The 21205-nt window shown below is 37.7% G+C and overlaps 2 protein-coding genes across 2 annotated transcripts; both read right to left on the bottom strand.

The window, feature by feature from the left end:
- Positions 1-267: 267 nt before the first annotated feature.
- LOC139945328 (ADP-ribosyl cyclase/cyclic ADP-ribose hydrolase-like) lies at positions 268-10752 on the bottom strand. The gene is made up of 7 exons (XM_071942679.1): positions 10440-10752; positions 9554-9683; positions 8232-8459; positions 7339-7415; positions 6447-6539; positions 6007-6093; positions 268-5708 (listed from the first exon to the last, which is right to left on the bottom strand). The coding sequence occupies exons 1-7, from the start codon at positions 10640-10642 to the stop codon at positions 5561-5563; spliced, it is 966 nt and encodes a 321-aa protein (XP_071798780.1). The 5' UTR covers positions 10643-10752; the 3' UTR covers positions 268-5560.
- Positions 10753-13505: 2753 nt separating this feature from the next.
- On the bottom strand, positions 13506-21156 carry LOC139945269 (uncharacterized). The gene is made up of 7 exons (XM_071942599.1): positions 20930-21156; positions 17283-17456; positions 16997-17147; positions 15849-16034; positions 15283-15334; positions 14340-14514; positions 13506-13880 (listed from the first exon to the last, which is right to left on the bottom strand). The coding sequence occupies exons 1-6, from the start codon at positions 21056-21058 to the stop codon at positions 14376-14378; spliced, it is 831 nt and encodes a 276-aa protein (XP_071798700.1). The 5' UTR covers positions 21059-21156; the 3' UTR covers positions 13506-13880; positions 14340-14375.
- Positions 21157-21205: the final 49 nt, after the last annotated feature.

Raw genomic sequence — 21205 nt, 5'->3', positions numbered from 1 at the left:
TAGAAAGATGTTGTAAAAGTAGAATACAATGATCCACACAAACATGCCTCGAAATTGCGTGGTTTTCCTTTTACCTCGTCGACTAACACGTCGGCCATTTATGGGGGTCAAAATTTTGACTCCCATAAATGGCCGACCATGTTAGTTCGCACAGTAGAAGGAAAACCACGCAATTTCGAGGCAAACTTGTGTGGATCATTGTATTCTACTTTTAAAACATCTTTCCAACCATATGCTTTTTATAAAAAACGGTTACAAACGCTTTTGTTTTGACCAACTCGTGTGATCCAAGGCAACGTGTTCCTTTAAGACTGCCTGATCAATTGTATGATTATGATTGTACTGTATAGCCTGATGCTAAAAACACTGGCCCCTAACCCGCCGTCTGGTTTAAATTTCGAGCCCTGTAACCTCCTCTGATAGTCTTAAAGGCAGGGTATACTTTTGGTAATTGTAAAAGACTAGTATCATCACAATATATTCATTTACTGTACAAATCTATCTGAATGTCCAATGTCCAATATGAAACTAACTTAACTGTCATCCCGGATTTGTATTTTTGATCTTGACTGGCTCCCTTCTTATTTTGGGGGGCTTGTCGGATAAATTTGCCAGGCAATATTCTCTGAGAAGGAGTTAGAAATTGGGCTTGTTTAAAGAAAAAAATAGAGTATAAGCGCATGTAAAAAATAAAAGAAGAAACTATTGTAGAAATGTAGAATTAAGTATAATGAATGTAAGACCATAAATGGCCCCAAACCAGCCCTACATTAGTTTTATTTTATCTTAAAGTTATATATTTCTTGATAAGTTCCATTTCGTCTTCCATCATGAATTTAAATTGTAGTTATTTTATGTAAATATCATCATGTTTTTGATAATCTTCCCTGTCTGCTTTACATATTTCTCATTTCTGACAAATAGTGTGACTTGAGTTTGATGGATTCAGTTCTGCCGCAGCCAACCAACCATGCTAAGCATGGAGACAGGCATACCAATCTTATCGAGAATCCAAAGATTTGCCTGAGTTTGATGGATTCAGTTCTGCCACAGCCAAACCAACCATGCTAAGCATGGAGACAGGCATACCAATCTTATCGAGAATCCAAAGATTTGCCTGAGTTTGATGGATTCAGTTCTGCCACAGCCAACCAACCATGCTAAGCATGGAGACAGGCATACCAATCTTATCGAGAATCCAAAGATTTGCCTGAGTTTGATGGATTCAGTTTGCCACAGCCAAACCAACCATGCTAAGCATGGAAACAGGCAGACCAATCTTATCAGAGTCTACAGATGTTGTGTGACTTTGATTGATTCAGTAGTGCAGTCAAACCATCCATGCTTAGCTACAGCATGGAGCTAGACGTATACGGATCTTATCAAAGTCTAAAGGTTTTGCTGAGTTTGATGGATTCAGTACTGCAAAGTCAAACTAACCATGCTTAGCTATAGAATGAAGCAATGCATTCCATCTTATCGGAGTCTAAAGGTTTTGCTGAGTTTGATGGATTCAGTAGTGCACAGCCAAACCAACCATGCTTAGCATGGGTCAGGCATACCAACCTTATCAAGGTTTTGCCCTAGTTTGATGGATTCAGTACTGCCAAGTCAAACCAACCATGCTTAGCTAGAGAATGAAGCAATGCATTCCATCTTATCGGAGTCTAAATGTTTTGCCGAGTTTGATGGATTCAGTACTGCCAAGTCAAACCAACCATGCTTAGCTATAGAATGGAGCAATGCATTCCATCTTATCAGAGTCTAAAGGTTTTGCTGAGTTTGATGAACTCATGGACCAGGTTTGCCAACTGTATTGCAGGGATTCTGAAGAATTCAGAAAGGCTCTGTGTATGATAATGGTGTTTCAGGGTCAAGTAAATGTATAACTTGTCAACTTATAAAGTTTCTGAGAAGACAAACTCTCCCATTTCGGAATGAAAGGATTCCAATCTGGGTAAAGCATATCCTAGTTGGGAGAGTTTAGGTGGCAATAACTTTGAGGTATACCTGTCAGTTAATGAAATTTCTGATAAGGTAAACTCCCATTAGGGAATGAAAGGATTCCAATCTGGGTAAAAGAAATCCCATTTGGGCGAGTTTAAGTCGCAATGGCGTTCAACTATACCTCTCAGCCAATGAAGTTTCTGATAAGATCAACTCTACCATTTAGAATGAAAGGATTCCAATCTAGGTAAAGCATTCCAGTTGGGGGGTTTAGGTTGTAATGACTCCAAGCTTGATTAATACTGCATTTTAACAAGCATCCATGTTGATATAACACTTCACACTATGACAATCAGGCTGCCTCCATCTTGACTTGTTTCCTTTGTGTGTGAGGGGTAAGGAATACAGAATCTCATTCCTACAAAAAAGGCGCTAGCCTATTTTCCCTTCCAGCCTCGTTTTGGTTACATTGGTATGCATGGGAGAAATAACAAGATGGCGGCTCTGTGATCAAAGTGTATTGTATACTAATGTATTGACTGGACACATTAACAATGTTAATCTCATCAGCACTGTTATACTGCAGGCTTCAGCACCGCATGCCTTGTCACGCAGGGCACTATTTAAAGGCCAGTTGGGGGCAACCAACTGCACTGCATGCAAAAGGACCACGTTGGTAGTACATTACACATTTTTCTAAGAGTATCTTACTGTGCACAAGACTCTCTCTCTCTCTCTCTCTAGTTGACCGAGGTGCACAAGACAATTATTATCAGAAGATGAAATTGTGGATAAAAGAAATATATATCCAGTATAACATTTCATAATCAGAAAGCTTTCAGACTACAATGTTTTAATCCCCACCAATCCCATATAATACCTTTTAAGATAACTTTCTTAGGAATAAGGCATTGTTTAAAAGCTATCTACATGCTTCCAAATTGCTCCTTTTACATAAAGTGCATTTGCCTCAAGGTTGCTTGTTAGTATTGCCTGCGTGACATGGGTCTTAAATGTAGCCTGCTTTTTACATCATTTCACTTCACATACTTTGTAGTGATAGATATTACAGTTTCATTCTCATCTTCTTAAACATTGATTTCTACACTAGAATGGCAATCATTTAATAATTAGGCGTACAACCCCAACCTCGTCCCCATGGTTTACTTTATTCCCAACCATGTTTACAATAGTAAACCCTGGGATGGAAACTCCTTACTTTGTCCCTGATTGGACAACGACTTTACAATATTAGAATATGTTCCATATTCATAGTACAGCCAGCCGCCGGCAACCAAAAATGTACAAACAAGCTATTAAATCTGGTACCACACTAAGAGATTATGACGAAGATGTGAATTTCGAAAAGTAGCCAGACTATTTGAATTTGCATACGTATCCAAAAATTTTGGATATGCAAATGATCCAATACCAGGGTGAGAGAGCAGTCAACCTTGTAACCGCTCGACACAACCTGGGGACGAGGTTGGTACAACCCCTTTGTGGGGTTGAAAGGGGATGGGCAACTGCAATCCAAATTGTGGGCAAAACAGTCGGAAACACTAGACTGCAAGAAGGAGCAAATTTGGACGGACAGAGCAAAACTGGAAATATCATCAAGAAGGGTTCCACCTTCTGTAAAACCTGATATCTACTTTGGACAGAGCAAAGAATATATAGAACTTTTAAAAGAAATGTGGAGGGAAACTCCATTTTTGTGCAGGTGATTTTTTGTGAAATGAAAAATGTCCAAGGACATATCAGTGTAAATATTTGTACACATAAAGCCTGCTCGGTTTATTTTTCTATTCTTTTTGAGATAATTATGCGCATATTTAGGGCATTTTTGTTTTTGAAAAGTTATGACAATAAGTTATTGTTATGGTTATGATTAGTTTTGATATTAACTTCTGATTTTTGTATAAATAAGCATCTCATTTAAGAAACCACTCCTACACTTCAATCTTTTTGTCTTAAATTTTGGTCACCGTTTGTAAAAACACGTGAACACAATTATAAGTCTGCCAAAATTTCAGTTACTGCTTTTTTATTCTCTATTCTCTATATCACACCCATTTTATTTATTTAAAAATATACATATTGTCATTGATATTTTTGTTAGAAATTCACAACACAATGATATAAAATCATTCAATTTTTGAAATGACCATTTTTGTATAAAAAATATAATACACTATCTAGACTTGGTCCCAAATTTCATATAGAGTAGTGAAGCCAAGAATTATGCTTAAATTTATTTGCTAAGCAAAATTAAGCAGGGAACCAGTCATAGTTTATATATAAATCCATATTTCACATGGCATTTTGGCTGGTAACTTGCTTAGCAGATTAGAATGTTTAGCAGCTAAATGGAATCGACCTTACTACTCATCAGCAAGAGAGTAAGGCTTAAATATGTAAATTTAAATTCTGATAATATCAGCAGTTGGGCAAGGCTAATTTGTAAAACCTTAACGCTGATCAGCAATTGGGCAAGTCTTGCCTTAACGATAATCAGCAAATGGGCTAGGGCTAATCTGTGAATCTTAAAACTGCGCAAGGCCTAATCATAAACCTTACAGCTTATCAGCAATTGGGCAAGACCTAATTCAAAACCTTACTGCTGATTAGCAATTGGGTATATCCTGCCTTAAATGATGATCAGCAAATGGGCTAGACCTAAGTACAAATCTGTACAATTCCGATATATATATACTCTAAAAAGTTAAAAACCTCTGGACAGAGTAAAACAATATTTTTAAATGGTTATAAAAGTATAAAATAAGCTTTTCCCTGATGGTCATGGCCTTAAATCCTGTACTAAATTTCCCTTTTTCAGAAAAAACAAATAAACAATAGTACATCATGGTTGTAATTTACAATTGGGAGGTTTGAGAAAACCTTGTATTGATTGAATAATAAAAATCCATTGTTTTCTGCATCAATCTTTGTCCTCTAACTTTATTTTATAAAAAAAGATAAAAAAGTAAAGTCTGTCCCGACCCAATTCATCAGGCTGGCATTTACATCCGGTTTTGTTGGCATTAAACGACTGAGAATATTTCTATTCCCCCTGGACAGGATGCCAGTCCATTACAGGTCACTCCCCAGTCAGTACCCATTTTACTCCTGGGTGGAGAGAAGCAATTATGATAAAGTTCCTTGCTCAAGGACACATTAGTCACGACATCCAGGATTCGAACATACATTCTGTAAATTACACAACTTGAGTCCATGCCCCTAGAATGCTAGGCCACAGCACCCCAATAAAGGTTAATTATTTAATAAGTAATCACAAGAGTTGAAAAACAACATCCCCACCCCATCACCAAATTTATTCAATAAAGATGTGTTTAAAAAATTGTCAAATATATATCATCATTGTCACGTCTTGAACTTCAAAAAACTTTTAAAACTTTTTTTAAAATTTCAAAAATTTAATCTGAGTCATAATATCCTACCTTCTCTACTCATGTTACAACTTTGTTTTACTGAAGCCTAGATACACCCAGAACATCAAAGACATTTTTAAATAACACAACCACAGGACATGTCTTTTTAAACTGCGCCCTCTTTAGTCTCGTCATTCACGGGACATACTGACAGACTGTACCTATATCCAATACATTACCATGACGACAGCAGCTAACAAGTGAGCCACAAGATGGTGTGGACCAATCAGGTTGCCAGAATTTGAAGGCTGCATCCTTTCACAAAGCTCATTGGTCGGGTCGTGGGAACACTGAATGTGAAAGGCTCGACTGGTACAGAGAAAGAAAGAAAAACACAATAGTTATTAAGAACATTTTTATTATCAATAATTATCCACAAAATAAAAGTGTATAATAAAACAGCTCCATTAGAAGTGAAAACATCACAGATTATGGTTGTATTTACACCAGGTAGACAATTGAACAAATTTTCAACTTCACAAAAATTTGTGCTTCCAGAGGTATTTTCATACTTCTCACAACTTAATCACAACTCACTATAAATGACTGATTTCAACCAGCAAAATTTTAGGGGATTTGAAGGCAATAAGCCTCTTTAGTGACTTACTTGTCTTCATCGGTGCATGTAAACTGGATCCCTTTAGCTTTGAAAAGTGACTCCAGGTACGCAACGGAACCAACACCACAGGTTTCACTGGTTATGAAAAAAATTCAAAATTCAATTACCAAGTGTCCAGTGTCTTAAAATAATAATAATAAATGACATTGTTAAAAGTATGATATTTGCAGACATGGTATTTGTTTGATCCTTGGAAAAAATAGAATAATTTTATTCGAGCACAAGGGCCTAACTCCATGTATACATGGTGTGGGCTATAGACTTTTAACAACAATTTTTCTGATTTTTCCAAGGGCAAAACAAAACCAGAAAAGAGACATAAGTAGAAATAGTATCTACTTTTGTTAACAAAAACAATTTCTTGTGACTCAACAAAAGAACTTCTGATAGAATTTTTAAAAAGATTTGAAAAGTTTAAAAAAACTTACAATAGTGGCTTGTCGAATGGCTTGACAATAATCACATCAGCTCGCGACACCTGACTGGGGACTAAGTTTGGGAACTCATGAAGATTAAAGTAACTGCATCAAGAAGAAAAAAATCATTTATAAACAGACTTCAAAAGAAAGGAGTCATAATATATTTTCAAAACAAAAGAGTTGCATAATTTTATCTCATGGTTTGTTCTGGTTCTTTTCATTAAACCAAAAGTGAAACCAACTTGGTAAATTGGGTTGAAAAAAAATTGATTAGGGCAGGATTTTCAAAGTTTGACCTCTAGATGAACCAAGAGTGGAATGAACTTCCTGCGTTCTAACAATTAAACCAACTTGTACTATTTTGTTTATCAGTAGCCACTCAACCTGTAACTGTCGTATAACACAAAATCACACACATGTTTACAATACAACCTGAGAAGCAACAAAAAGATGTGCCTTTTTACAAACTTTGTTCTACCCAAAATTAAAACTGGATTTACTTTTTAAAAAGAAGCTAAGTTTCATCTAAATGCAGTAACACTCTTCGTTGATCAAACACAGGGAGTAAATGTCCCAAACCAGACTTCTTCAGTGGGGACCAGAAATACAAATTTTCATTGAAAGTTGAAAATTGAAAAGGATGAAGATTGACTTTTTAAATTGAACACAAAGTAACAAACAAAAACACATGAAAATACAATTTTTTTAAAAGGTGTTTTTCTATGAGCTTTAACTGAAACAGATTTTCTTTCAAAGTAAAAAAGATAAACTAAGCTGATGAGAAAAGAACAGACTGTTTTTTTTTTTTAAATGAACACAACCTAACAACCAAACACATGACACAAATTTTTTTTCAAAAGGTGTTTTTCAGCTTAAATTGAAGTAAATCTTTGTAAAGTACCTGTCGTTCCGGAAGGCTCCATCCGTTCGGGACCCATCAAGCATAACAGTAATCACTCCAGTAGCTTGCCTTGCGATCTGAAAAAAAGGAAATAAACACGCCACAATGAAAAACCTGGGCCTCAAGAATACAAAATAAAAGGGCCTTGAAGGTCACTGGTTTCCCTGAGGTTTCAAAAACATTGGATAAACAAAAGTCTGCCATGATATAACAGTTAAGAGTACTTGGGGAAAGAACGAAAGGACACGCTTTAAAAGAAATTTAGACAATGACTGGGTGGGCAAATAATATTCAAAGAGATTTTCTGTGATGCTTACAAAAAGTGTTTCTGGGGCTTGGTTTTGATTCAATGCTCAGTTTATTGTTATTCAAGTTTTATAGTTTATGGTTGGCTGACAGAGCTTAAACATTTACTGGGAAATGGTCTGATTGCAGTTTATTATTTAAGAACTTAGTACTAAATTAATGGCCCATGGTTTTTTATTTTGGGAAAAAGTGGAAGGTGTTATTGTGATTGCATTTTGTTTGGAGAGGTTGGGTTAACTTTTGAAAATGGGTTTGTGGTTGAATACTTGGGTTATTAACCTAATGAAGGGTGCAGCCTCAACATAAAATAAAAAGTTGAAAATGGGTATTTTTGAAGAATCGAAAGGCCACTTTCAGTTGATTTGAAGAAGATAATTTTAATACCAAAATCTAAGAAAAATACTTGAGGAGTCGCACTCTAATGAATAGATTTGGTAATGCATACACTTAACTGTTGTCCTTAAACTGGACCCCCCAAAAATGTGTACACATGATTGTGGCTGTGCTCATTTACAATTACTAAGATTGGACCTTGTGCAAAATACTCATTTTATCAACAAAATATTAATCAACAAAGTGTTTCTTACCGCATCTGATGTGCCGGAGTAAAACGCAGTTGAAGCTACTTGACATCCCTCTTCCCACCAATTGGGACACTCGTCAAAGTTCAACCCAGTAGATCTCTTATCCGTCGAGCTGCACCACTGAAGACCATTGGCCATATATCCAAGCATGGTATCCTCCAGAGTCAAGAGAGTATTGGTAGCCTCTGTATAGGCATGGACAATGTTGTCTGTACCGGACCAAAACATGGTCTGGATGAAGAATGAAAGATGGGGGAGAATTAAAAGGTTGGTTCATATAAGCACAGGTCACCATGGTCCAGTTGATGGACTTGCAATTAAGAGGTTGTGGGTTCAACTCCCCAAAGCTAAGAAAGTATTGGTAGCCGCTGTATAAGCATGGATGGTGTTGTCTGTACCGGACCAAAACATGGTCTGGATGAAGAAAGAAAGATGGGGGAGAATTAAAAGGTTGGTTCATATAAGCACAGGTCACCATGGTTCAGTTGATGGACTTGCAATTAAGAGGTTGTGGGTTCAACTCCCCAAAGCTAAGAAAGTATTGGTAGCCGCTGTATAAGCATGGATGGTGTTGTCTGTACCGGACCAAAACATGGTCTGGATGAAGAAAGAAAGATGGGGGAGAATTAAAAGGTTGGTTCATATAAGCACAGGTCACCATGGTCCAGTTGATGGACTTGCAATTAAGAGGTTGTGGGTTCAACTCCCCAAAGCTAAGAAAGTATTGGTAGCCTCTGTATAGGCATGGACAATGTTGTCCGTGCCGGACCAAAACATGGTCTGAGGGAAGAAAAAAAGATGGGGGAGAATTAAAAAGTTGCTTCATATAAGCACAGGTCACCATGGTCCAGTTGATGGACTTGCAATTAAGAGGTTGTGGGTTCAACTCCCCAAAGCTAAGAGAGTATTGGTAGCCGCTGTATATGGACAATGTTGTCTGTACCTGACCAAAACATGGTCTGGATGAAGAAAGAAGAGAACGATAGGGGATAACTTAAAGGTAGGTCACCATGCAATTAAGAGGTTGTGGGTTCGACTCCAAAGCTAAGAAAGAATTGGCAGTCTCTGTATAGGCATGGACAATGTAATTGTCTGTACTGGGCCATAACATGGTCTGAGTGAAGAAAAAAGAGAACAAGTGAGGATGATTTTAATGTATGAGGTCCTAACAAACAGGGTTTCACATAGCAAGCCTAGCTTCTTTACAGGTTTCCTCTGACTTGCGAACTACAGTGATTAAGTGCACCTTGGCTTCATTACCTAAGATAAAAACTAATAATAGTTAATAATAATAATATAGATGACACTACTATTAAAGTGTTTACCTTGTCTCTTGGAAGTTGATGAGGCACATCACGAATGAATGTATCGTATGCATCAAGGGGAATCTTACATGGGTCCTTGTACGCTATAGCGTCTTTGAAGTCATCCCATAACTGGTTGCAGTTTACTGGACTAAAACAGATGCAGGGGAAAATAATTTTATGAAAAGGAAGGAAGCAGTTTTTTGTGTGTGTTTTTTCGTTTTCAATAAACACACAGACAATGAAAAAAATTCTGCTAGACGCCACCAATTTATCTAAACTATCTGAAAATACACTGAATTGTATTCTTACCTGACAAGAACGATAACCGCGCACAAACATCTAGAAAACATCTAGAGCCCAGGTTGGACTCCTCGCGTACGTCCTACCAACCAAGGAACTGTGCTAATGCCTCAATTGATAAATCTATCCCCAAATCGAACCACCCAACGTCTACCAGTCTTCACCAAAACATAACCAAACTAATCAGGCCAGACTGAATGGCTTCCTTCTAATCATCTACCTTTATTGGGGGTTGGTTTATTGATTTCCCCCGGGCCTTTCACCTCTATGGAGCCCGGTTCGATTCCCGGCCGGACCGGAGCCTTGCACGTGGATCGTGTGTCGGTCTCCCTACCCGACTGCGTGGTCCCTTCACCTTTCTCTATGCTTCATACCTCGGCTTTTACATCCCTTACATCCAAAAGTGGAGTTTGCTGAGTACCAGTGTAGATGTAGATGTTAGTTTTTTTCCTCCAACATTTAAAACTACAATTTCTCCAATGTCTTTTTTAAGAGTTTGTGCAATGTTTTGATCAAATAATAGTATAGTCTGAAGTCTTGAGTCAAAGTCAAACAGAGTCCCTTTCTCTAAAAAGATTAACAACTATTAAGTAAATACACTAACCTTGGTGGACAAGCATCTGGTATCGCCTTCTTGGTCTGAAAGTCTAAACATCTTCCAAGAAAAATGTTCTCAATATTTGGAGTTGTCCCCGAACCCAATGGGAAGCAACTGTCCCTCTTCTTCCGACCAGCCCTCTGAAGGTATCCAAAACTCCCTTCAGTTAGTAGTGTAAGAGCAATAATAAGGAGACAGACTTTCTTCATGATGGTTGATTTTGGTATCGTGTCTCGCCGAGTGAAAATGGCCCTACTCAACCTTGCTTTATTTTCACTGTATTCAATGTGATACCTGTAAAGCTTGGGAAATCAACAATAATGTAATTTTACCGCCAATTATTACGTTCCGTTCGATTGGATTTGAATTTACTGAACCGATCCCACAGTCGTTCGGCAAACTTTCTTTATTGTCAGTATTCAATGTTGCAGATCAGTTATGTCCTTGCTGTCTGGCGCAAACAAACGTTTTGTGTCAAACTTTCTTTTTAACGCACCGATTAAAAGGCTGGGTTCAAAATCAAAGCAGTGGGGGGGGGGGTCGTGGAATTATTTGTGGGTTTACTTCCATTGAGGGTCATACGCGGTGCTTTTGTTTATTTGCTGCGCAAAGTTTCTGGAAAACTTCCATTTACTAATTTAAAAGTTACAAAAAGTCAACATATTTTGACAACAAAGTGGTTAATACCATGTATATTGACCTTTAATGACGTAAAAATCTGTCTTAAAAGTGAAGTACATAAGTCAACGATAATTTCCTACAGAGCATTTTTTTTTTAAAGAAGTCTTAATATTTCCAAAGAAAATTCTAAATTTTACACATCAATAAGTTGTCCGTTCTGAGTGAAATTCTTATAATATATTGCGTGGTACACAGGCAAAAAATTATCCGTCAATCAAATTTAGAATTTACTGTTTTATTAACATTTATTAACATTTATTAGCAAAAGATTCATATTATAGAATATAATGGCTAAAAATTGATTTTGTATAGTTTCTAGTTTTGAAAAGTTTTCAAAATTTACAATTACAAATACATATTTCATGTTTTATCTTCAAATATTATTTTTGACACATCCTATGCTTAAAGCCATTGGACCCTTTCGGTACAGGGAAAAAAAAAAAAGTTTACAGATTTACAAATAACTTACAGGGTTTACAGAAGGTAGTGGTGAAATACTTCTCTTGAAATATTATTCCATGAAATGCTTTACTTTTTGAGAAAACAGTAAAACAATATCAATTCTCGTTAACGATAATTACGGATTTATTTTAAACACATGTCATGACACGGCGAAACGCACAGATACAAGGGTGGGTTTTCCCGTTATTTTCTCCCGACTCCGATGACCGATTAAGCCCAAATTTTCACAGGTTTGTTATTTGATATAGAAGTTGTGATATAGAAGTTGTGATACACGAAGTGTGGGCCTTGGACAATACTGTTTACCGAAAGTGTCCAATGGCTTTAAACCTCGATCTGGCCAAGTATATCACAGTTTGACAAAAAATTTGAATAATCAAATATTTTACCCAAATAAACATAAATCAAAAGGAGAACAGGAACATTATTGATTACAAACTGATAACAAAATACTTGACAATTGTAAGATGAACAAAGAAAAATTGACTGAAGGGAGATTTAAGGCTGTGACCTCTGGATTAACATGCCAACGCTCTACCAACTATATGGCCACATATTGACAGTCTCCCTAAAAACAAAAAGTATTTCAAAGCTCTTTTATAAATACTTCACATGCAAAAATAATAAAGAAGAGACTTGTTTTTGAGCACCCTCGAACTCCTCCAGGAAAAAACAACTAAACAAGTATGGGGGGAGAGAAGTTTTCAGAGCGCAGCACCAAAGCTTTGGAACTCCCTCCCGGACACTGTGAAACTCTCCAAATCACTCAACACATTCAAGAACAGTTTAAAATCTCATTTTCATAGAGAGAAGCTTTTTGTTAAGTTCATTTTCTTATTTTTGTTGTTAGCTACTTTCATTGCTTGTTGTTCCTTTGTAGAGTAGCGCCATGAGTGCCGCTTGCGGCGGATACTGGCGCTTTATTAAGTGTCCATTATTATTATAATTATTATTATTATTATTGTTGGACCTGGTGCTATAATTTTGGTTTTGCCCACCCACAGATGTGTGTAAAGCACTGTATACATTGTACACAGTACTGGCCCCAAGTCCTTTGGAAAGAAAATCCCCAACATATTACTCTGGTGGGATTCAAACCCATTAACTTTGAAATCTTAAAGCAGCTGTCTTACCAACAGGCCACCATGGGTGCTGGAATATCTTACAGCAACCCTGCACTTCAAAATAATAAGAAATATTCTTTCCAAGTCAGGAGACATTCATGAAAACAAATATTTTTTGAAGAAAGAAATTAATGTTGAAAGCCCACTACCTTGGCGCCGCACTTCTACAAAACTTTCAAGATGTTATCACAAGTCAGTGTGCATGCAAGCAAGCTACCGTCAACCCCCTGGCAAAAGTCTGTTCTCACTGGCCTGTCCAGGCAAATATTTGGATTTTCTACAAATTGTACTTGTTTAATATAACAGGAAAGTAACAGAGTATTTTACAAATTTGTAATTAAAACAAAATCATGCACATAATCAATAAAAACCTATGCAGTGCAAATTGACTACATCTATTGAGCAAGGTTAACAGTGATACAATGAAAAAATCCTGTGATATTTCTCCGACTAAAATTTAAAAATCTTTTTTCTGCGTCCTTTCTAAGAACTTATCTTGTAAATGAAATAAAATATTTTGGAAATATAAACAAAACAGTTGACTATATTGCATAATAGTCTAAAAAAGTCTAAAAGTAATTTTGTTGTAATATCTCACCGTTAACAATCAATTTTGATGGATTCAGAAACTAACCAATTAACTTTGTTTAAAGAGAAGGTAAACCTTTGATTATAACTCTTTAAAAGTTTTTGGCAATATTAACTTCTGAATATAATCAAAAGCAGCATTAAATAGTATAAAACATTATGAGAAACATTTCACTTAAAAGTGATGTGGTAAAATAGCAATTTTTATCCCCCCGCCCCCCCCCCCCACAATTTTTGAGTCTCAGAAGCATGAGAAATGTTTCTCAGATTGTTTATTTCTATTACGGATTTTTCTCTCTGTGTGAACATATTTCGCTCAGGATTTTCAACAATTTCTAAAAAACATGAAACATGTGAATTTGAATTTTCCATGTTAGCTTTATTTCATTGCGTCAACATATATAAAGGGTTGAAACAATCGAGCAGTTCCGAAAACCAAAGGTATACTTTCTCTTCAAACTCAATTGACTGCACCCTAATTATGGACATCGTTAAGCTGCAGTCTTGCTCCCTGTATACAATACAGATAAGTGGATATCAGACCTCAGGATACCAAATGGGAGCCAGACCAATTCCCCCTTCAAGATTCCATCTGACAAATGAGATTTGAAAGATAAACCAATTCACCATGATTAAAGGGAAGGAGTATGTTTGGCAAACACTCTTAAAAAGTAAACTTTGGCAAAAATGAAAAAAAAATTAATGGCAAAAAAAGGCTAACTTGGTTCTAAGTACAGCAGCTTTAAACGACAAAGCATTTTTATAATCATCTCACTTTGGAGTAATTAGGTTATGAAAAAAGATATTGGCTTTTATTTGGAAAATTTGTAATATAAGAAAAGTTACCGTCAGAAACTTTTCTCAGGTTGTTTATTACAATTACGGATTCAATCTTCCTGCAAGGACATAACCCCTCTTGATTTTCAAAAAGCTATCACCTTTAGAAAATTGTCCTGTTTTTTTCTTGTTTATATCTTCATTTATATAATATTTAAACAATGGAATGGTTAAAAAGTAATGTTTCCAATTACATCAACTGGCATTATCTTACCACAAGAGGGCTCACTCCAATTATTTCAGTCATTCTCTAGATGCGTCCCTTATCGCTAAGCTCGTTCATGAGTTTTGCGTTGTATGCAGCGTGTTTAGCCTGTAGTTCCTTGTCATTGACTGCACTCTTAGCCCAGTAAGTAAGTCCAAGGGCTGGACGCCATCTTTCCTTCGATCTGATCAAGAGAAAATATCACATAAAAGTTAGTTGTTTTGGGTTTTTTCAATGAGAAAATGCCCAACACCACAAGGCACGATGGCCACTTCAAGGAGAGGGCTCCACTTCACGGATTTGTCTGTTGCCCCTAATGAACTGTCACAAGGGGCACTTTGCCACTGCCTCCCAGATGTTACAATTCAGGGGGTTTCAGACTCCATGCCTAAAACAAATCCATAGGTTCGGACATAATGTCAATTATCATTTCTTTCTCTTCTTGCTGACTGCTCTACTCATTTCAAGAAAACCTGAACACTCATGGAGGTTTCGAAAAAACTCTTGAAATCAGGAAACATCCTGAGAAACCATTAGATGCTTTAAAGACTCTGCACACTATTGGTAACTGTCAAAGACCAGTCTTCTCACTTGCTGTATCTCAACATACACGTAAAATAACAAACCTGTGAAAATTAGAGCTCAATCGGTTGCAAGATACTAGTTAAAGAAAAAAAACACCATTGTCACACTATGGTCACACGAAGTTGTGCGCTTTCAGATGCTTGATTTCGAGACCTAAAATTCCAAATGTGAGGTCTCAAAATCAAATTTTTGGAAAATTCTTTCTCAAAAATCTATGTAACTTCAGAGGGAGCTGTTTCTCACAATGTTTTATACTACCAACAGCTCCCCATTACTCGCAAACAAGTAAGTTTTTATGCAAATAATTATTTTGAGTAATTACCAATAGTGTCGTAGATGCTTTAATTCCAATTGCCTTGTGACTTACTTGTTCTCTCCGGCTCTATGAACCATGTAAGGATGGTGCCCAAGAAGGCTTCCTGTATATCAAAAGAAATCAGAAAAAAAAAATTTCAGTTAAAATACATTTTTGATACTTCAGAAAACATCACTAACCAGGCATGATTTTTTCTTCTTCTTGTTTATGCAAGCGCTCGCCCTAGACAATTCTTTAAAAAGCCACCCTTGGTATCGGGCTACAAGAAGAAAAAACAATTCATGGGACAAGAACTCGGGGGAATAGAAGGTAGGAATTGACGTTCCTGTTTAAACAGTCTAGATTGTAAGAAGGGGGAAACATGCATCAGGCAAGGAGTTCCAAAGAGATGCAGTATGTGGAATAAAGCTGTTGGAAAAGCTCCTTGTTCTACATCTCAGCAAATGATATTTGGTACTTGGAAAAAAAACTACAATGCCTAACCTACATATACACAAGGTGTAGGCTGCAGTAGACTTTTGACGCTTTATTAATAAAAATTTCTAAGATTTTTCAGAGGGCAAACAAATCAGACAACAGACAATTAGTAGGAGGGAAATCATGCCGGACTAACTGACCTTTCTTGACGGCCATTTCATCTTCGGTCTCTTCCATCCAGTCTTCATACTTTACTAGAGCTTGACTGAAACCCAGAGCATCTGTCTTACGATGTTCTAATTCTCCTTTCCGGTCAGACTGAGGGACGTAGTACAGACAACCATTCTCAGCGTCGGCGTCGTCTAATGCCAGCCAGAAGGTGATTCCTGGTGGGTGAAAAATTTGATTCCAGAAAAATAATAATAACAATATTGGCAGTATTGGCAGAGGGGGAGTGTGATTGCTCAATTAGCTCTGGTCAGGGGGTCACCGGAGTGAGCACCGCAAGGTTGACCCAGGGAAGCTTATCGAACGCAACCATGGTGTGAAAAAGCTGGTTGTAATTCCCTGGGGCAACCCTGGAGAATAGAGTAGTGTGAAAAGGGTTTCAGAAATCGTCAACGTTTTCACTAAGGGACAATTTGTCCCCTGCAGCCCAAAATGTATGTTTGGAGAACATCGCGTTTGAAGTTATTTTGAAATCACTGGTTCGTAGATTTTTTGATGTTAAATCTTTGAAATTTTTACATATCAGGGAAGAAGAGATCCTAAATCATACAAATCTGTTTCAAATTTTGTTCATAATGGTTTAATTAATGAGAAATTATTCAATTAACAAAAGTGCCTCTTCATGAAAACTGTACAAACTGTACATGTGGTCTGTGTGAAGCGTGTCGTGTTGCTGTTCGTGAAAACGCAAAAGCCGGATCTCCTACTTTTTTGCTGTGCAAGGGGAAATTTCTACCCGTTAGAGCAATACACAAAGTGGCTATTCGTGAAAACGAAAAAACAAGTTGTGGCCATTTGTGCCCGTTTGGGGCGCGCGCATAAAACAATGTAGGTCACAGGTATAAACCGGAGCACTCGTTTTTGGCGCTGTGCCAGCAGAGTCTTTAACGCACAAAAAGGAAACTGTCTGTTCGTGAAAACGCAAATCAAGGATCTTGATGTTTTTGTCCTTCACCATCTTAGCATATCTAAGAAACTAGATGACTTTTAGGTCTATAAATTAGAGAATTGTTGGATACCGTTAAACTAATTCGAAACCATAAAAAAAACATCACAATGAGTTTTTATTGATTTTTTACAATTTTCCCTTCGTGATTACAGTGACGAAATGTCTACCTACCTCTATCATGCATGAAGTACTTTCCATCTTGGTGGGCAGGGGTGCACTTGGCACCCGGTGGTTTGGAGAAATATTGCACATTATTCGGAATGCATTCCTCATTCAGAAGTAGGTCTGCAAGGCCATTGAAAGCTGGTGATTCACCGAGATCCTTAAAACAAAAAAAAAGAACATTACTGTTAATATGTGAATCAGTATTATCCATGAACATAAAATTTGAACATCTACAATGTGGTCAGGCAGCACAAGGTATCTTTGGCAGTTTTAAATAATAAAACTTACTGACCTTGAAGAATTCGTCATGATCAAGCATTCTTTCAAGACGGATAATGGAGTCTTTCTCGCCTTTGGATTCATAGAAAGCCATCTTCGGTGGCAGGTCTGGGACGACATCATTCTCGTACCGTTTCAATTCATTCTTGATGGCCTTTAACTCGTCCTCAGAAATGAAACAATCGGCCTGGGAGAGGGAAGTTTTAGAAAAATAAACAAAGTTAGAGTCCACTTCCTGTTAGTGTTATTTCATTCCTCATGTGACAAAAGGTCAATAATAGGTCAACCAGCTATGTTTTATTTCTAACTTCTTGGAGTTCAGCACTGGGCACAATTTTAAAGAGCTCCTTGATCAGAAAGCCTTTCTATAAAAAAACTCTTCCGAGCTCATCTTCAAAAATATTATTATATTTATTATAATTATTAGATTATTATTGGTTTAATTTTGAATGAAAAAGTGGTGATGTGACATGGAAAACTTTCCTATGTTTCATTAAAATTTTTAAAACGTCACACCACGATAACCCTACCAATCCATGCCTACTCCTACTAGACTAGATTCTAGAAACTATGAGGTTCGTTCCACTACCGTCTCCATGACAGCATAACGAACCTCATACTTTAAGGTGTAGGGTAACCCACCGAATTTACAGTCTACACTCCCTCCTTTAAATTTAATAAAATAATGTAATTTTTATATTTTTTTGTTAATTGTTAAGACGGTTAAGTGAATAAGTCGGGGAAAAGTTTCCGTATGGCGCCACCGCTTTTTCATTCGATATGAAATAATATAGTATCTAATTTACCTCAATGAGACATCCCTTTTTGTAAAAATGAGTGAAAAGGTGGTGGCGCCATACGGAAAGTGGATAATCTTCCGGTCGTCGCCACCAATTTATCCGCCGTTAATTAACTCCAAAACCACTGAATTTTTTTCTTACCTGAGAAGAAGGGTTACCGCATATATACATCCAGAAAAAAAAGAGAGAAAAATAACGTAACAGTTTGTAAACAAAGGTCAAAATTGGACCGTTTTTGACTCCCAGTGACATCGAACTCCGCCATGTTTATGCTGTTTGTGTGTGTGAGTGTTGTTGTTCAACGCTCCAATCAGTCGGTCATCGTCCATGCGCAAAGAAAAAAATCGCTAGGACTGATTCATTTCCGATATGGGTAGACTGAAATTATTTAGGGAAGGGATGAGGGGAGGGAGGGAGGACGGAGGGAAATTCGCACAAACCACAAAATAACCATGTGCGTTTATGAATGTAATGTAATGTTATCAGAATAGGCTGTTATGGTTTCAATACACTGACCAACGTTGCATAATAAGCAGGTTGAACTAGCCTAAGGGTCTGTACGGCGGGGGTATTGAGTCATCTCTTATTTTAGCCACCCTGCAAAAATAAGGGGAAATGAAGTCCAACTTTCATGTAATGTATGCAGTTGGATGATATGGACATTTTGCCTTATTTGAACTTGGGGTCACCAGTTGCTTTTGAGTATGTTTTAGGTTAGGGATCATGTTGCATTATTAATCGAAATGGGACGTTTTTCTTGGAAGTTATTTAAATTAATAAACGGTAATGTGTTGGTTGGTTAACTATGATTCTATCTTTGGATTTATTTGTTTGGCGTTTCTGCGGAGCAGTGCCTTAAATTAGGGTAGTCGTGAGAGTTGTCGGGGACGGTCCAATTCAAAAACGTTTTGGTGGTTTATACAACAGCAAGATGTCACTGAGGATTTGGTTGAAGTGGTCGACCAGGGCATTCTGACGGCGCCACATGTATTCGGCCAACCGGAAACCGAAGCCGTCGGTAGAGCTGGTAGCGTGGGTGCTCGGCAGACTCCTCTTGATCTGCCACCACTGGCACTCAATATTTTGAGTATGAGCGCCAGTGGTGGGATCAACGAAATTTAAGGAGTGATTTACCGTGAGATGAGTAAAATTTTCCTGACTGAGGCAATCATACGCTTTCCAACAATCCGATATGATTGTGGATCCAGCGGCCACATATTCCTTAATTAAAGGAATAAGGGTCGCTGAATCCCGCTTTGGCACCTCAATCAGGAAAATTTCCTTTGTCTCACGGCAAATGCCGCCTAACACCCACTTACCCTCGACCAAACGACCTCGGTTGTATTTCCGGCGACCGAATTTCGACTCGTCGATTTCGACTGTCATGCCCGGCCCACCAATCCCCTTGCTGCATCGTTCCTCGACGACACGAAGACAAACCTCGCGGCAAAAAGTGAACCAGTCCACGACAGTTTTACTACTTGTTTGTTCACCTTCGTGGACAGATGTTTCTCTAATTGCCGCAGAGGTTGTCGCTCGTGTCGCCCAGTAGTAGGTGAGCTGGAGGATTTTTTTCAGTGACATCTTGCTGTGGCTAAACCAGCTGTCATGACGGATGCTGCAATTGCGAGACCGCTTCCGGCACCCCCGATGTGTGCACCGCCACGAGAACCCGTCGGCATGGTCCGTCTTCACGGACCATGTCAACGGGTGGCGGCAGTACCGACAATCGGGGGCGTCGGCAATTAGTCCACGTTCTTTGCAGAACGCAATTGCAGCATCCGTCGTGGCAACAGTTTCAAACAATCTCTCAGCATTCCAAAAGGTAGCCATGGTTCAAGCATGACAAGATGACTTCAAGTCTTCAAGAGCTTCCTTATATAGCCCAAAAGAACAATTGGGAGACTTTCTAAATAATGACTCTGGGTGATTATGTGCGTCCTCGGTGGAACTCCCCTCGGGACTCGTACTAGTGGAACAATCCAAAATAACCTTTCACGTGACTGATGTGTGAAGGAGTTCGTCATTCAGGACGGTATGAATATTCAACTTATGCAAAGCACTGGACAATGACAGCTTATTTTAATATTCATTAAAATTACATATTCATTATGACCTTTATTGACCCAGGTAATGGCAAACACATTTAGGACAGACAACTAAGTTTGGTATCAACGCCTCGTAGCCCGGTTGGTTAGGCTATGGACTATGAATGTATAATAACTTGTTAACTCTGCTTTACAGGTTCGACTCCCGGTACTGCATTACATTATTTAATTGATTGCTAACTAACTATCCATTTCTTCCAGCAGAGACACCAGATAGAGATACATGGAGACTGGATGAGAGAGACGGCAGGATCGAGGAGAGAAGGGAGAAACGAGATCTGTAGAAAAATCACGGGGTGTTTTTTTATATACATTTTAGAGGTTTTTACATTTTTTTTTCCTTTTTTTTTTTTGAACCGCTCCCCTATAAAAACCACTTTTTCTAAATTATTCATCCTAGCCCATTCGATTGAAAACATCCTCAGGTGCAAAAAAAAAAAAAAAAAAAAAAAAATAACGGGCCGGAAGTTGGTGGCGAGGTCGTAAAATTTTTCCCGGAAAGTTATCCAATTTAAAATAGATTTGTGGAAAAATAATACCTCAACTTCTCAAGGCTTTATTAATATTAGGTTAAGGGAATAGGGGAAAAAATTGACAAATTATGTCCAATTTTCTATCATGTAATAACTGCACTAAAAAAACACCTCCAAAACCATGTCTGTCAAAAAGGAAGAATGAACGGTTCAAAATCATGAATTATAAATTAAAAAAACAACTTTTCACGAAATAGATGCAGTACAAAAACGCCTTACCCGAATGTAACCCTTATCTTTGAAGAAGTCTTTCGTCTCCGTTTCATCCAATCTTTCCGAGAACCTTGGCCATGATGAAACAACTCCTTCTCCAGTTTTCTGTCGTTTTGGTTTGGGAGGAGCGGACATTTTGACAACAATTTACAAATGCATTCGCAAAATGAAGTTTACCTGCCAATTGATTTCGAGTCAAAACAATTCATTGCCTTTTGCACATGACTCGTCTGAGCGCAGACTCGACAACTTCTACCAATTTATTCGTGTTCGAACTGTGGG

Source organism: Asterias amurensis, chromosome 12 (assembly GCF_032118995.1).
Source record: "Asterias amurensis chromosome 12, ASM3211899v1".
NCBI lineage: Eukaryota > Metazoa > Echinodermata > Asteroidea > Forcipulatida > Asteriidae > Asterias > Asterias amurensis.
The sequence above is the reverse complement of the archived record's forward strand: the minus strand, read 5'-3'. Positions and strand labels throughout refer to the sequence as shown.